We start from the raw sequence: 17257 nt of genomic DNA on the forward strand, positions 1-17257 counted from the left end.
ATGAAACTATTTCACTACTGACTTTCTTCTCCAAAACTTTGGAAAAGAAATTCTTCCAATCCATCTGTGACATGAATCAGCAAACCAGTGTTTAATAGTATTAGTTGAAAACAGTCTTGGTTGCAATTTTAGTTTTTTTATTTATTTATCAACTACACGTTTCACCTTATTTAGGCATCTTCAAGCTGATCTTAGTTTGGTATTTCTTAGGACGATCCTTTAGGCAGTTTAGCTAAAGGGCATCGTTGAGTACATCAGGCCAATATCGCCTTCGTTAACCTCAGTAAATACTTTCCAGATGGACATGAGTGACTCCAAGACCTGCATAACACGTACACATTCACAGGAGCAAATAATAGAATAGGATGGGGCTTAAGTAGTTAGCATAACTTTGGAAAAGGTAATGTGTTAAAGAAAGACTAAGCATATTTGCAAATATAAGACGCTTAAACAGTCATAATTTGGATTTCAGAAGAGTTGTCTTCACTGAACATGCTTCTAAAATTTCATTGAGTGTGTATTAAAATACCTGAATGACAAGATTTCACTAACTGGGATTTTTGTATTGGTATTTGACTGTGCAAACAAATTCTTTTGGAGAAACATTACTTTTGGGATATACTAAGTGGTTCACTTCATATTCAACTAATAGGAAACAAAGATTCATGTTAGCTCATGTTGCTCTCATGTGGATCTTATTCTGATTGGAAACAAATTTCTACTGGCATTCCATAGGGTTCAATTCTGGGACCACTCCAGTTCTTGCTATGTATAAATCTCTGATGATGATGCACACTTCATAATCAAGACTAACACAGCTGCAACAACAAAAAATGAAATCTTCGTTAAGTATTACTGACTGATTCTCAGCAAAAGCACTTAACTTAGAAAAAACACAGTTCATTTCAATTCTGTACAAGAAGAGCTTTATCATCATCAGTAGCAATACAGCATGGGGTAAAGGAAACACAAAAAATGACTGTTCTAAGCTCCTGTGGATACTGATCAGAACTTTAATTGGAAATCACACATCACAGAACTCAATTGACAATCCTTTATTACAGGGTTTCTCAAATGCTCGAATTCAGCAATATCTGTCCTACACATAATTGCTATTTTGGTGTCTAAAGCATTAGAAAAAAAATAGCTTTCTTTCAGTCATTTAAGTAATGTGGAATCACTTTCTGGAGCAATTCCAAACAGATAATGTTTATTTTGGAACTGTCTAATTACAATTTTAGTGCCATCTGCATTGTACTTTTATTCTTCGCAAGGCATGTTCAGTTGCCTGTAAGATGTAGATACTTTCGTTTACACCATTTAGCTTACATTCAGAACATTGTATGTATAGGTTATAAACAATTCTGCCACTTTTTGCTTTTCATGATGCAGTTAAAATTTTTAAGCTATACTTACAGATTTCATGGATGTTCATCTACATGCTGTGTCTTTGTTCCATTGTTATCACTGTTGCTCTTATAACTGCCATTTGAAATTTTGTTTTAGACTCAACAGCACTAAGAACTAAATATTCAGTTTTGAGTTTTGATGCATAGTTTGGTTAATGTTGCCAAATACTGAATGTTACCGGCAACTGTCTAATGTATTTTGTGATCTGTGTGTGTGTGTGTGTGTGTGTGTGTGTGTGTGTGTGTGTGTGTGTGTGTGTGTGTGAGAGAGAGAGAGAGAGAGAGAGAGAGAGAGAGAGAGAGAGAGAGAGAGAGAGAGAGAGAGAGAGAAAATATATGTATTTGTGTTAATATGGCTGCAAGTACAAGTGAAATAATTTTTATATTATTTTTTCTTTAGTAGGTTCACTAGAGAGTTTGTATTGACGTATGTTTGCTGGATTATGATGTTTGTTCTCAACAATGGCTTTATGGACACTGCAGTTTCCCTGTATCTGTGTCAGGTATTTGTCATGGTTGTTTATTCTGATTATTTTTACGTCTCCTTATATGTTTGTAGGATAGTGATTGTGATTTTTTTAAAGTGCACTTCAAATATGGAATGGTTTCTTCCAAGCATCCAACACCTAATGTGTACTTTGAACTGGGTTTTAAAATTCCTCCACGTCATACCTATGTATACTGCATCACAATTTTGACATCCACATTTGCATATCCCCGATCCCTGGACTTTGTTGCTCTTGATTGTTGGGTGGCTTACGTTTGATTGGAGGGTTTATACAGTTTTATATGCTATTTGGAAGCCCTGTTCCTTTACTATATTTGTCACTGTGTGTTGTATGCAGAGCACTTAAAACACTACAACCACCATCTTACAAACATGGAACACCACATGAAAATCATAATAAACAGCCACAAGAAACTTATACAAATGCAAGAAGAAAACTACCACATCCATAAAGCCATTGTTGAGGACAGACATGTGATAAACGAACAAACACACATCAATACAGACTCTCTACTTAGTAAAAGAAACAATGGAAGATATTACAAAAGTACACTCAATAGTTGGCAATAACATTCCATAATTAGCGATGCCATTCAACATTTGGCAACAACTACCAAAACAAATCAATAAAATGAAGTGTTCAGTTCCTAGTGCTGTGAAATCTGAAAACAATATTTGTAATGGCAGTTATAAGAAGCAGGACAGCAACAACTAAGGAACAAAGACACAACATGTAGATTAACATCCATGAAATCTCTAACTTGAAATTTTAATTATTACTGCATGATAGAAAAGCAAAATGAGCCAGAACTGTTTATAACCTCTAGCTACTACATCCTAAATGTAAAATAATTAGTGTAAACAGAAATATTTACATAGTCCAGGCCACTGAAGATGCCTTGCAAAGAATAAAGGTAAAACACATATGGTGCAAAAATAGTGTTTCATTCAGTTGCACGAGGCGTGATTTTTAAGTAAGGCCTGTTTTGTTGCAGGCACTAGTAGTTTGCGCGCATACCACAACGAGCGTGTGTGTCGTGTACCAGCATGCCTTGGGAACAACTGTACTCAGTTTCAGCTCTGTAGCTAACCTGTACGGTTCTGTTCTGTGCTTTCAAACTGTTTAAGTCTATCAACTCGCCCGCCGTATGTGAGGTTTGCTCAGTGATGTGGTTTTTGTCAGCAAGGAACCTGTCTGCAGCAGAAATTCATCGACCAATTTGCAAAGTGTACAGTGATACTGTTATGAGTGAAAGCAAAGTAGGTAAGTGGGTACGAGAATTCAAAGATGTTCATGACAACGTCCATGATGAGGACCACTCCGGTCGCCCTGCTTTGATTACAGACGATTTGATGGCTACAATTGAAGCAAGTATTCATGAGAGCAGGCGCTTGAAAATAACAGGTCTCTCAAAAGAATTTCCTGAAGTGCCGAAATCAGTGCTTTACAACATTGTTTCTGAACACCTAACGTTTGGGAAACTGTGCTCCCATTGGGTACCAAAACTCCTAACAGAGGATCACAAAAACCAAAGATTTTAGTGTGTGATGAAGTTCTTGACTCGTTATCATGAAGAAGGTGACGGTTTCTTGAGTCAGATCATAAACTGGAAACGAGACGGGGGTTTCGCATATCATGCCCAAATCAAAGCAACAGAGCATGGAATGGAGACACACACACTCTCCTGTAAAGATGAAGGCCAAACAGACTCTGGCCCAGTGCAAAATCATGGTGTCAGTGTTTTGGGATAGGCATAGTATTTTGCTGGTCGACTTCATGCAACGAGGAACCACTATCAACGCCGAAGCATACTGCCAAACCCTGAGAAAGCTACACAGAGTGATTCAAAACAAAAGACACAGCATGCTGACAAAGGGAATTGTCCTTCTCTATGACAATGCAAGACCTCACGCTGCAGGTCAGACCTGTCATTTATTGGACAGTTTTGGCTGGGAAGTTTTAGACTACCCACCCTATAGTCCTGATCTAGCGTCGAGCGATTACCATCTGTTACTCCAACTCAAACAACACCTCAGTGGCAATCGTTACAATGATGACGATGATGTGAAAACAGCAGTGAACTCTTGGTTATCGGAGGAGGCGGCAAATTTTTATGAAGAGGGTATTTTAAAATTGGTTGAGAGGTATGACATGTGTTTGAACAAACTTGGCAATTATGTCAAAAAATAGAGTGAAGTATGTACTTTCTGAAAATAAATTCACTTTTTTGAAATAACCTTTCGTTGTGTACTTATGTTCAAATGGACCTTACTTAAAAAAAAAAGCCTCATAATTAAGTGGTCCAAAATAAAAATTATCAGCATTCCGTAATCTAATGTGCAATTGAGGACGACAGAACTACAAAAATTGAAAATAGATACAAAGTATTCAATACACATAACAGGCTGTGAGTCTAATATCTGATGTCCATCCTCAACTTCACAGATAACTATTTAAAAAAATTAAGCATGCTAACAGCTTCATTAAACATTTATTTATGAAGCTTGTGGCGAAGAATAAGGCACAGTGTGAGAATCATTCTAATTTATATTCAGCTAATATTTTCTGTTAAAAATGAAGTATGGTAGCGAACAACCTCCAACATGATAAAGCCAAAAACCAACAGGTGATTGCTGGGCAAATAAATGTGTTGCAAGAAAGAAATTACAAAGGTTATAGTTTCACATTTCACTAACACAATTACAAATTAGGCAGTAGTGCAATTAATCCACACTGTGGTCTTGTTGTAGGAACCAGCAAAGCATTCACCTCAAGTAATTTAGGGAAATCACACAAAACTATATTAGAGTTGATAAGCAAACCACTGCCACATCAATTACACATTTAAAGCTGGTCCATATACTATTGTGTAATCTCGTTTAAGCAGGATGTGGCAAAGTGGATCGCGGCAGCTTGCTGGGAAAGTCAGCTGCTTACAATACATAATAAAGTATTATTAAATGTGTTCCCCAGAAAACTAGAATACGTTAAATTGGTTCACAAAATATAATTTCATAATGAATTTCTGTCACTATGATCAGTGGTCCATTGCTTCATGACTACACCAATTACTTCATCAAATGAATCAGCTGGTTTTACCTCAGAGCCATTCCTATGCCTGCGTGGCCCTCATCTACTTCTATGCCTTACTTCGTCGACTCAATCCATCTAATTTTGCACTGTTCAGCTCTGACTGCGATATCTGACAGTTTCATAACTCAAAAATATTTTCTAGTTTTAATGCCTGTTGCAACATATAGTTTGTCTTAACATCAAGATCCGCTTTTACTAAAAATTTACAAGTACCTTAAGTTTATCAACAACATTCGAAAGCCTTTCAGTATTTGCAGTACAAAGTACCTTACTTTTCAGATTCCATTTCTGTTTTATCTTTCAGAGGTGGAGGAGGACTCATTTGCTCTACCTGGTAAAACACAACTAATAATTTTGTTAGCCTGGTCATGATTTTAATTTATAATGTCCAGACCACACTCTCTCCCAGAGAATTGAAATACATAGGGATGTTGGTGTTGAAGGATATGCATAAGAGAATAATAATGAAAAGCTGCATATCTTAATTGACTACTCTTTATGAACAGTTCAAAGATTGGCAGTATCTCATGACAGCAGGGGGATGCAGCAAAAACTAGGTAACATCACATGAACAAACTGCCAACATTATCTCTGGCTTGCATCACACAAGTTATACTTTCTGTTTCACTACTAAAAGGCAGCAAGCTGTTCGATCTTTTCTCCTTTCATTCAATATGATAATCAATTTCAATAGAGGATAATGAGGAGGCAGGATCTAAAAATAATAGATTTGAAGAGTAAGTATGATGGCAGTGACCCTTCTTGTGTTAATTGGAATTTTTACATTTAACTTGGTGTGGGACTGTTCTTCACTTTTCTGAGAGAATTCGGGTATCACACACACACACACACACACACACACACACACACACACACACACACACACAACCGACTCAGGACAGGCGATGTGGGGTTTGGCAGAAAAATGGGGCTTGGAATGTAGCAGGGACACTGACATTCATGAGAATGGAGTCTGGTCAGGCTGCAGGTAGGCAGAAGTGTGTTGGCCAGGTGAATGTTGCTTTGTCAGGCAGTCCCCCAGAAGACAGCAGCTTTTATTTAGTTTTACAGCACATTCCCACTCTGGCTGGGCAAGCAGAGCTGTGGGGTGAGAGAAACACTTATATCAGTAGAAGGCAGGCAGTCTACCATATTTGAATAGTGCCTTTAGCAGATAAGAATCTCCAGCTTTCCAAAAAACATGAAGAGGCCACAGAATTAGAGCTAGCCACAGACACAGTTCTTAACTTTCTCAGGTCCTGGAAAGTGATGCTAACTGCTGGATGCCAAACAATACAAATTAGTAAAGATACTTGTAACATAAGGAGACCAGATCACATAGGGTAAGTTTTTTTTTGAAAAGAGATGAGGTTATGGAAGTCACTGGAGTTTTTATGTGAGACACACTCTTGGCAGGATCTCTACAGAAAAAGCATTGCTCCATTTGCAGAGAGAGGGTTTGTAAAATCATTGGTGGTCAGATTGTCTTGGCGAGAAGAAAAGAGCAGGCTGCTCATTTCTGACAGATAAGAGAAGACTTCAATGGGAATCTTGTTGCTGACACATCTCTGCAGGCAGCAGTTGCCACTGTAGTGGCCGTTTTGGCACCCAATGTTCCTGTCTCCAGAAGCCCAATCGTAGCATCGCACTTCAAAGAGCCAGAGATAGACCCAACATCTGTTGATCTTTCACTTGTAATCTACAGTGCACAGTAATAGCATTACCAATATGTTCGGAAAAGCCCTGATCAGAATTCATTTTGAGCATTGCAATTATTTGGAGCTCTTGGTACATATTATACTTTAACTTCATTTAGTGCCAGATAGCCATATGCATCTCCATATTTGGGTTTCGAATAAATTTATATACTTATTCATATTGTGTTTTTGTTAACAACTTATGTTGGTTGGTTGGCTGGGTGTGGGGGAGGGGGGAGGGAGGGTCAAACAAACAGTGAGGTCATCGGTCCCATGACCTAGGATGGTAGAAATCAAGGGAGGAATGACACAAAGAGCACAGTCCAGTTAAGGGGAAGGGACAATGGGCACACAAAGAGGGAAAAGGGATGTCAGGGCAGCAGAAAGATGAAAGAACAGGAGTGGGGTGGGTGAAAATGACGATAGCAGGGGCACCTCAGAAACGCTACACATGGTGGGGCACCAACACCACTACTGACCCACCCCGACACCCACACCACACAATTATCACAATACAATGGGGACAACACCAGGGGAAGAAGACATAAGAAAATGGGAAACAAAACTGCACAACACACCACTCAAAACAGTGAAAAAAGGTGGGGAGAACCTGGCTGGTGTGGAGGCAAGGTCAAGGTCTCCATAACCAATGTCTACGCGGACTGAGGGACTCAAATTCCAGAGGAACTTAAGCCTGAGAGGACAATTCACATTCGCGAAGAAAACCAAGGACAAACATAACCATGCACGGGTCATCCACTAAAACCTGTGATAAGGAAGGTGGGAAGGTATATTTACTGCGAAGGACCAAAAGGTGGGGACAGTCCAGTAAAATATGAATCACCATGAGGGGAGTCCCACAACTGCAAAGGAAGACAGCTCATTGCAGGATTAAAAACCATGCATCAACCTAGTATGGCAAATATGAAGATGGCAGAGGATGGTAGATTCCTGTCAGGAGAGGCAGAGGGAAGAATAACATGTGGCCGGAGTTTCCTGGATTGCACAAAGTTTATTAGGCAGGGGGGCAGCCTCCCAAAAGTCAGAAAGTCAGCCCAAGATTGAGCAAAAAGGAATTTGATGTTAAGCCATAAATCTGGCCCTGGAGGGGACACAATAACTGATCAGAGATCATCCATCCTGATAGTTGCTCTGGTAAGGAGACAGAAGGTCCAAGATTCAAGGAACCACATGAGCCAACAAGCCACCACCCATTCTAGTAACTCACACGAGACATTGGTCAGGCTGACTAACTGGTAACTATCAAGGGATGAGACATCCTTGCCAGAGTTAAGGGCAGGAACCACAATATTGTCTCTTCATTGAGAGGGAAAAATACTTTGCAACCAAATACGGTTAAAAACCTGGACGAGATATTGTCATTGTGGAGGATTGAGGTGCTGAAGCGATTTGTTATGGATGGAATCAGGGCCAGGAGCTGAATCGTGGGAACGGGAGAGGGCCAGAAGCAGCTCCTATTCAGTGAAAAGCTCATGGTAGAATTCTGCCTGACAAGGGGAGGGAGGGAGGTGTTGCTGAAGGTGGGCAGTTAGGCCAGCAGATGTAGGTGGCCAGTCAGGAGGGAGATAGAGATTGCAAACCATGACCACAGATTTCAAGTGGATCCGGACACCAACTGCTTCCAATGTGGTACGAAGTCGGATCCATGTAGTAACAATACATGTATGAACCAATGGAAGCCACAAAGGACCAACCCAGTTCCAACAGAGAGCAAGGAACACATGAAGGGTCAATGAAGGAACATCAGTAAAATGAGATTCCTGGAGAACAACACAAGATGCCGAGTAAAAGGCAATAAGGGATTGTAACTCTGGGAGGTGATGGCAGTATCCATGACAGTTCCATTGAATAAGCACAGAGTGGGTATCCAAACAGGTAGTGAATAGGCTGGAGCCAATCATGCCACTGGGTCATCATCCAGCACCAACAAGAATCAGCTGACATCAATAAACAAGAACAAGACTCAGGTTGTAAGGGAGGAGATGACACCTCTGGGGCTATCAGTGGTGGGGGGTGGAGGGGGACCTTGTCCAGGGACTTCTTCTTCTTCTTCTTCTTCTTCACAGGCTGAGGAGGTCAGGGCACAGAGGGAGAGCGGCCTTCGGTAAGATCCAGAACTGAAAGAGAGCAGACAACCTTGGGGCGCACAGACTGTGTCCCATGGCTAAGTTGTGGGAACAAGACTCTGGCCTGACAGATGCCAATGGGAGCGGCCCCAGGAGGGAGTCCTATCACTGGCAGGCACCGAAGAAGAGGAACACCCCTTCGGCCGGGAGGGGGAGCGGCACCCGGAAGGGAGAGTGTAGGAACCACTGTGAAGGGGGAGAGGAGAGGGGTACAGGACTGGGGTAAGGAAGAAGGCGGAGGAGGAAAGAACATAAGAGAAGCAAAAGAAGAAGTCATCAACACAGGATGAAGTCAGACATATTTCTTATGAGCCTCAGTGTAAGCTAAATGATCAAGGGACTTATAATCTTGTATCTTCTTTTCTTTCTTATTAGCCAGCCAATCTGGTGAATGTGGAGAGTGACAGTCATGAGAATGCGAGGGCTCCCCTTATGGAGTGGGTCCACTGTACACTGGGATGACATGTGCCTGAAATGCGAGCACCAAAAGCACCTCTTGGGTGGCAGTACGTACGGCTTCACATCACACTGATAACATATAAGCTTGAGAGTATCTTCATCGAAAGCCAGAATAAAGGCAGCAGTATCAGTGCAATTGCCCTTATGACTTTTCTGCACAAGGCAAACAAAATGAACGCCCCATCGTTCTTTATCAGTTTGAAGGATGAGGTTCCTACGAGAAATGATCCCCTGAATGATATTCAAAGACTCGTGAGGTGTAATGGACACCATGACATCCCCAAGATGATCACAAGCATGAAGGGCTGCAGATGGGCAGTAGAAGTTTTAATCAAAAGTGAACCTAACCACATCCTGCCGAGACACTTTACTTTGCCAAACAAGTCTTCGATATTTTCCACAAAAAATAACAGCTTTGTGATAATGAATGTTTCCCTGTCCACCCCAGTACAGAAATGTTTCACCCCAATCTGGTGAGTCTGACCCTCCTCCCAGGGAGTAGACAGGGAAAGGATGCAGGGTCATAAGAAGCAGCATTCAATGATCTGTTGCCAGCCGAAGAAATGGCTGTAGAAGAACTGTCAGATTTTTGGAGCTTGATACAGTTCATACACAAATCATTCACCCTGATACCACCCACTCCAATCAGGGGCTCTGCACAACAGCACCACCCAGACACAGCAAGGGCTGTCTGGCTTAGTGGCTGATGCCAGGAGTTCCGATGCTCAGGAATGACAAGCAACCACTTCTAGGCATACATGGGCAGGCAAAAGCTAAGGTATCAGAAGTGTGATGCCTGTATTGTCATAGAGCTCAATAAGATGGGCACATAACAGCCTCATCACACAGACTGGCTACAAGTGCTGGTGATCTAGTGGGTTGGAGGGGGGCTATAGCTGGGGAGGAAGAGAGGAAGGAAGGGGAGAGAGGAATCCACCTTACAGCTCCTAGGGAGGGAGTTCTTCCCCAAATGGTTCACACTACAGAGAGAAAATTTAGAAGTGAAGGTCAAACCCCTAAGGGGGACGAAAAATGCAAAAGATGAAAAAGATAGGCAAGGCGAACCAAACTGCAAGGAATACAGGAAACCTGGTGGATAGCCAGGTTGGCATAAGTAAGAACATTGACACCGGGGAAGGAGCAAGGACGGGGAGGGAGGGGCACAGGGAAGAAATGCAGCCTGCAAAGAAAGAATGGGCTGCAATACATCAGGGCCCCATGAGCACCACGCACCGGCTTGTGAAAGAACTGCGCACCCCCCAAAGGGTGTTAACGCCTTAAATATTTACATTTTAATATTAGGCAGTTCCCCCCCTTTAGAAACCCCAGCTAGGGCCTTAAAATTTCATTGTGTTTATTAACCCATTCGACTACAGTAATGTAGCTTGGTCTTAAGGGAGTGTGCCTGTCCATAATTAATTTCATTATTCAGATTTTGACATTCAACACACATGGGGTTTTGCACCATGTCTCCTCCTATGAATAAAATACAGTGGAACCTTGCATAGCAAGCATAATTTGTTTCAGAACCTTACTCATAGCACAAAACACTTGTTAAGAAAAACAATTTATCCCACATAAATTAACGTAAAATACAATGACGTGTTCCATGTAGAAAAAGTACTTACAGTTTTATCTTATTCATGCCATTTATTCAAAGAAAATTATACATACAGGATTATATATTTTATTATTCACGATACGTAACTAATTGTTTTTTTTTACTAGGAAGTTATCTATAGTCATTTTTTTCTGCTGATGGTTCAACACTTGGTGAAAATGTGACACAGCATTACCATCAAATAAATTTGTAGCACATGTAGGCACTTCTTTATTGAGATGATGATTTTCACTGTATGATGCAACTAATTCCCAAGCTTTCAGCATTTCTCTTATTGGGCCAGAAGATTGCTGCTTTGCTGTTACCACCTCTTCTGCCTCCTCCTCCTCCTCTGGAGAACTTCTCTCCACAACTTCCTGCTGTGAAACACACTGCAACTGCATAAGTTGGTCATTTCTTGGCTGTGATCTGCCACAATCTCATCAATATCATTATTATCCACTTCTAGTCGCATGCACTTAGCCAAAGACAATCTCGTTGATTACAGGCTCCACAAGTACTGACACAAATTCCTGAGAGTCACATTCGACAACACACTCCGGCCAAAGCTGCTTCCACAAAGAAGTGAGAGTTATCTTGGTATCCTCTTCCTATGCCTACTCAATCATCTTGATGCAGGCAATGATGTTGATGTATTTCCAAAACTCTCAGAGTGAAATTGATAGCTTCAGTCAACTCAAAGCAATGGTCGAAGAGTGCTTTATTGTAGAGCTTCTTAATGTCAGAAATAATCTGCTGGTCCATATGCCATAATAACAGAGAGGTGCTGGAATGCAGAAATTGGATCTTGATGAACTGAAATTCTTTGAAGAGGTTGTCTTTTAGGCCTGGACAATGGGCAGGGGCATTGCCCATAACAGGCAAGACGTGGAGTGACAAATTCATCTCAAGCAAATATTTTTTTTTTTCACTGAAGGACCAAACAGTTCATTGATCCAATCACAAAAAAGATCACGTCACCCAAGCCTTACCACTGGATCTCCATATCACATTTAGCCTGCTCTTCTAAACTTTACACTTCTTGAAGGCTTTTGGAGTTTCTGAATAGTAAACAAGCAGTGGTTAAATTTTCAAATCATCACTTGCATTGGCACACAATAGCAGTGTGAGAGGCTCTCTCATTGGCTTGTGACTGACCAATGCATTCTCCTCTGGTGTTAAAAATGTACGCTTCAGCATCTTTTTCTAGAACAGACCTGTCTCATCACAATTAAAAACCTGTTGTGGCAGATAACCCTCAGAATCTACGAGAATCTTTAAGTTTTCAGCTGCCTTTGACTGCTTCACCATGCCTCACAACATTGTGGATGCCGGTTCTTCTCTTAAACTTCTTGTACTACCCACAGCTTCCCTTAAACACTTCCTCAGCCATTGATGATCCTGGAGTCTTCTTAACAAGGTTGGTGAAAATCATTCTTGCCTTCTCACAAATGATGTTCTTGTCAATAGTGTCACCTTGCAATTTCTTTTCTTTTATCCATACAAGGAGAACTTTCTGACATCATCCATAATACAAAACCATTGTTTAGATATACTTTTGTCACTCCCTTTGAAGCATCTATCTCCTTAATCTTGTCCTTGTTCTTGAGGATAGTGCAAATAGTTGATGCAGGCTGAGGGTATATGAGTGCTAAACCAGCAATTCTCACCCCACATTCGCGTGTTTTATTTCTAAGGTCATATTCTTTCTGTTACAGTCATCTTCTTGCAGCTTTATTTTCAAGGACATTCTACGAAGGTTATTAAAATTTGCGCACAAAAAAGCACTGTGTGAACATAAGTCTAGAAAAATGTGTGATCACAAGCTGTACTAAGATGGTAGCAGAAAGAACACTATACCCAGACTGCAGTACATACTAAAGACATTGTCCATATGCCACTACTAACAATGAAAGGTGTTCATAGTGCTGAAAGTTTCCCCTGCTGCATGCGAATGGCTAGTGACGATGCACTAAATTGTAATCACTCATTATGCAAAACATCGCTCACTAAGCAAGTAATTTTTTTACAATTTGTTTTGCACATTATGTGAATTGCACACTGTAGGAAGTGCTCGTTAAGCAAGGTTCCACTGTATAGGATCTCAATTTTGCAAGATGTTCGACCTTTTTTTTTTTTTTTTTGGCATTATTTCACAACATCACTATGCAACACTGCAACTGGCAGACGGTTTCCTGGCAACACATTAAATTTAATCTTGTTTTATAACATATTTGTTCTAAAAGAAAAGGATATATTCAGTCACAGGTGACAACTCATTCATGCAGCTCATAGTTCAAATCAAATACTACACAGCTACTACAAAGGAAAATATCACCTTAAACAAATCCAATAGGAACTAATTCACTTTAAGTTTTACTTTATTAACAGAGTATATTTATTCAACACAAAATTATTTCAATCTGTATTTGAAAACAACAAAAAGGAAGAAAGTAGGGAGTACAACAGACATCACAACTAGCACTAAGAAAAGAGTTGTTAAAATAATTATAGCCTGTCACAAATAACACAAAATATCTAAGTGGCTACTGCACATGTTATTTTTCAATAACACGTGCAGTAGCTACTTAGATATTTTGTGCTATAAAAGTTCCCAGCAATCCTCTCATAACATACATTTTCTGCAGACAACTTCAAACAGTTTGTGTAATGTGCAAATATTTCAGGAACAGACAGAGAAATGTCCTTTGTACTGTTTCTTCTGTTTGGTGACAAAATAAGAGATTCCCTTCTGCGTAGTTCACTTTGTCTCTTGCGTTCTCGGATTTCAGCAGCATCATCATTCTGAAAACAAAACCAAATGGCAAGATTAGAGTTGTTAAATAAAATTAAAGAAATTTAATAGCCAAATACATCCCAGCGACATTTAAAAGATAAACAAACTCATTCTGAAGTATGGTGATGGAAATTTTAATGTGCTCGAGTTGTGTTTCTGCGTTATCATAAAGTATGGTGGTGAAAACTCTGTAAATGATTGACTGTACGTAATTCTCCACTCAGTGTCAACTCCTGAAGTTCAGGGCAGGACTGTCACTCGTTAACTGAGCCGCAAGTGTAATTCCCCCCCCCCCCCCCCCCTAGGCAGTGCAGTTTTTTGAAGCTATGTTCACATAACATTCATGTGCCATTCAGTCTTCAATTGTGGAAGTGTCAAACCACTATTGTAACATCATTTTATAAATGCAAGAACATTCATAGCTACACCTAAAATTGAATGAGAGCACATTTTTCAGACAAATATGTTTTCTGAACTTGACTAGAACAAGGGATCGGCTGGTAGGACATGTCCTGAGGCATCAAGGGATCACAAATTTAGCACTGGAGGGCAGTGTGGAGGGTAAAAATCGTAGAGGGAGACCAAGAGACGAATACACTAAGCAGATTCAGAAGGATGTAGGTTGCAGTAGGTACTGGGAGATGAAGGAGCTTGCACAGGATAGATTAGCATGGAGAGCTGCATCAAACCAGTCTCAGGACTGAAGACCACAACAACAACATGTTTTCTGAAATGTCCTCTCAGTGTGGTTTTCTAAGAATATATCTCATTTTAAAACTCAATTCACACATTTCAAGTAAGCCACTGAGTAAGACATACTGAACAGCACCAAGGCAGTTACAAATGGCAACTTCTAAGTTAAATGCAATAGTTCACTTAGTTTCAAACTACAAATGGCAAATTCTAAGTTAAATCCAATGTTTCACTTAGTTTTAAGTGGAGAAAGAAGCCAGTGGCCACAGGAACATATCCATATCATATTCTGAGGCACATACAGTAACTAAGAACATCAACATTAAATGACAGCAATCCATGAAATTTCTAGTTGTTGTTGAGGTCTTCAGATTGGTTTGAGGCAGTTCTCCACAAAATTCTATCTCATTCAAGTCTCTTCATCACTGTGAAACTACATCAACCTGAAGTCACTTGACCATTTTTTGCTATAGTCATGCCTTCATGCCCTGGTCTCCCTCTCCAATTTTTCATCCCATCCCCCTCTCTCTCCAACAAACTTCCCTCTGTTACCAAATTAATTATTCTCTGATCTCTCATGAAGTGTCCTGTCAACCTGTCCCTTCTGTTACTGAAGGTGTGCTGCACAACACTTTTCTCTTCAATTACACGGAGTACCTCTTTATCAGTTACTTGATCTAACCATCTAAACTTTGGTGTTCTTCTGAACAAGGCTACACTCCAGATTAACACATACAGGACAGACTTCCTAACAAAAAATTTATATTACATGTTTCCAGAAACATTTTTCTCGTTATCGCACTTCTGCTTTTTATATCCTCTTTACTTCAGCCGTTTACAGGTTACCAAATTGTAAAACTCATCTACTACTTGTAGTGATTCATCATGTACTATTGTACATCATCTACTTACCGAGTCTACAATAGTGTATCATCTGCTTATAGTGCTTCAACATCTAAATAAAGCTCATAAAGAGTGCTGGGAATAAAAAACAGAGAGACTGGATTTTAAGAAGTCAAGTAGAGTGGCATCAAGTCTCTTAAGAAAACTAGGAGGAAGTCGACCCCCATCTACAAAGGTCCTGAAGTCACACCAGGCCAGACTGCAAACAGAATAACTTCCCTCTTCGCAGCACCCTCGTATAAGCTACATACAAGAATGGTTAAGAAAGGGTTTAGTAAGCTTTATGGAGATTTCATCTTAGACAATACCAATGCGGCACATACACAAATTTAAAAAAAGGGCAAAACCTCAGGATTTGATGGGATACATCCAGAGTTCCTCATCAACTGCAGAAACAAGACTCTTAAATTGCTCGCAAAGTTCTTCACCAATATAAAGCTATTGGGTAACATTCTAAAAGCCTTCAAAAGAACAAAAACCATAATATACAAATAAAGCTGTTGGCTATCAACTAATCGCCTTCCTGAGTTTGCTGCTGCAAACTTTTAGAAAGTCATCCTTAACAAATCAGTCCAAAGATCCATTAAGTTGTTCCCATCAAATATAAGTTATTCCCATTGAATACACATGACTCAGGCGTAATAGAAGCTGTACAAACCACGAACTTACCTTAACTACTCACATAAAAGCTGGGTTCCAACAATGACTTCAAACAACAGTGGTTTTTGCTGATTTTGCAGCTGCCTATGACACAGTACAGAAACAAGGACTCCTACACAAACTCGCAAATGTTATATAATACCAAACTATAATGAGGCTCACAAACAATATGTTATCTCAGAGATGCTTCCAAGTGGTCCTCAGCAATTGATTGCATAAACAAAAGAAACTTAAGAATGGTCTTCCCCAGGGTTCAGTTTGGGCAACAGTTTTATTCAACTTATATACATCTGGTCTTCCTGAAACACAATTGAGGAAGTTCATTTATGGGAACGATTTCGCTTTGGCCACTCAACAGAGAAGTCTTGAAGCAGGTGAAAAGCTACTCTCTGCAGATCTAAGTTTAATGGGTGAATACTTCAAAAAGTAGACATTAGCACCACATCCAGTAACAATAGAATGGCCAAGTCCTCCATGACCAAGCCCTCCCAAAGTACCTAGTAGTAAGTCTTGATAAAACCTTGTCATGCAAAGCACACACAGAAAACTGCAGCAAAGCCGAGGCAGTACAATATCACCATATAGAAGCTGAGTGGTACCTTATGGAGTGCAAGAGCTACAATACTAAGACGTTCTTCCTTAGGATTTGTCTACTTTACTGCCGAATACTGTGCCCTGGTGTGACTTGAAAGCTCATATGTGTGAAAAATCGATGTTGAGTTAAATACAGCAATGGGGACAATACATCAGATCATCTCCTTTCCACTGGTTACCACCTTCAAGCCGCACTGTGCCATGAGATCTTCAAAGAGAGAATGCACTTCTCAAGGAGTACGGAAAATAATTAAAATTCCTCAGCTCCCAATCTACTCAGATGTGCCCGCACTTGGAATGAGCCGATTATAATACAGTCAGTTACCTATCATACTGGCAGATCACTGCACATTGGTAGGTTGTTGGAGTTAAGGGCACCAAATTACAAGGTCATCAGTCCCTTTGACCTATACTTATTGAACTATGAATAATCCTCAGAGGAAGGATACAAAAGGCAAGTCCTGAGAAGCCCAATTGTAACCAAGATACAATAAGACGGAGAGAAAATCAAGGAGAAGTAGGTGGGAAGTGAGAGGGGGTAATATGGGTGAGCCGCTCTGCCCAGAATGAGCTGGAAATCCCTGGAGCATTGGATGCAGCGGGAGATGCACCATCTGCAACCCCCCAGCACCATCTCACTGTCTGTTACCCCAAGAAAACGAGCAGCACAGACAAGAAGATAATATTTGAGGAATG

At 40.4% G+C, this 17257-nt stretch overlaps 1 protein-coding gene across 1 annotated transcript in view; it reads right to left on the reverse strand.

The window, feature by feature from the left end:
• LOC124606745 (condensin complex subunit 2) overlaps positions 1–17257 on the reverse strand; it is a 195570-nt gene that overhangs the window by 141468 nt on the left and 36845 nt on the right. Inside the window, exon 2 of the mRNA XM_047138782.1 lies at positions 13552–13719. Coding sequence (XP_046994738.1) covers positions 13552–13719 — 168 coding nt within the window. The remainder of the gene's footprint in view (positions 1–13551; positions 13720–17257) is intronic.

Source organism: Schistocerca americana, chromosome 3, assembly GCF_021461395.2.
Source record: "Schistocerca americana isolate TAMUIC-IGC-003095 chromosome 3, iqSchAmer2.1, whole genome shotgun sequence".
NCBI classification, from domain to species: Eukaryota; Metazoa; Arthropoda; class Insecta; order Orthoptera; family Acrididae; genus Schistocerca; species Schistocerca americana.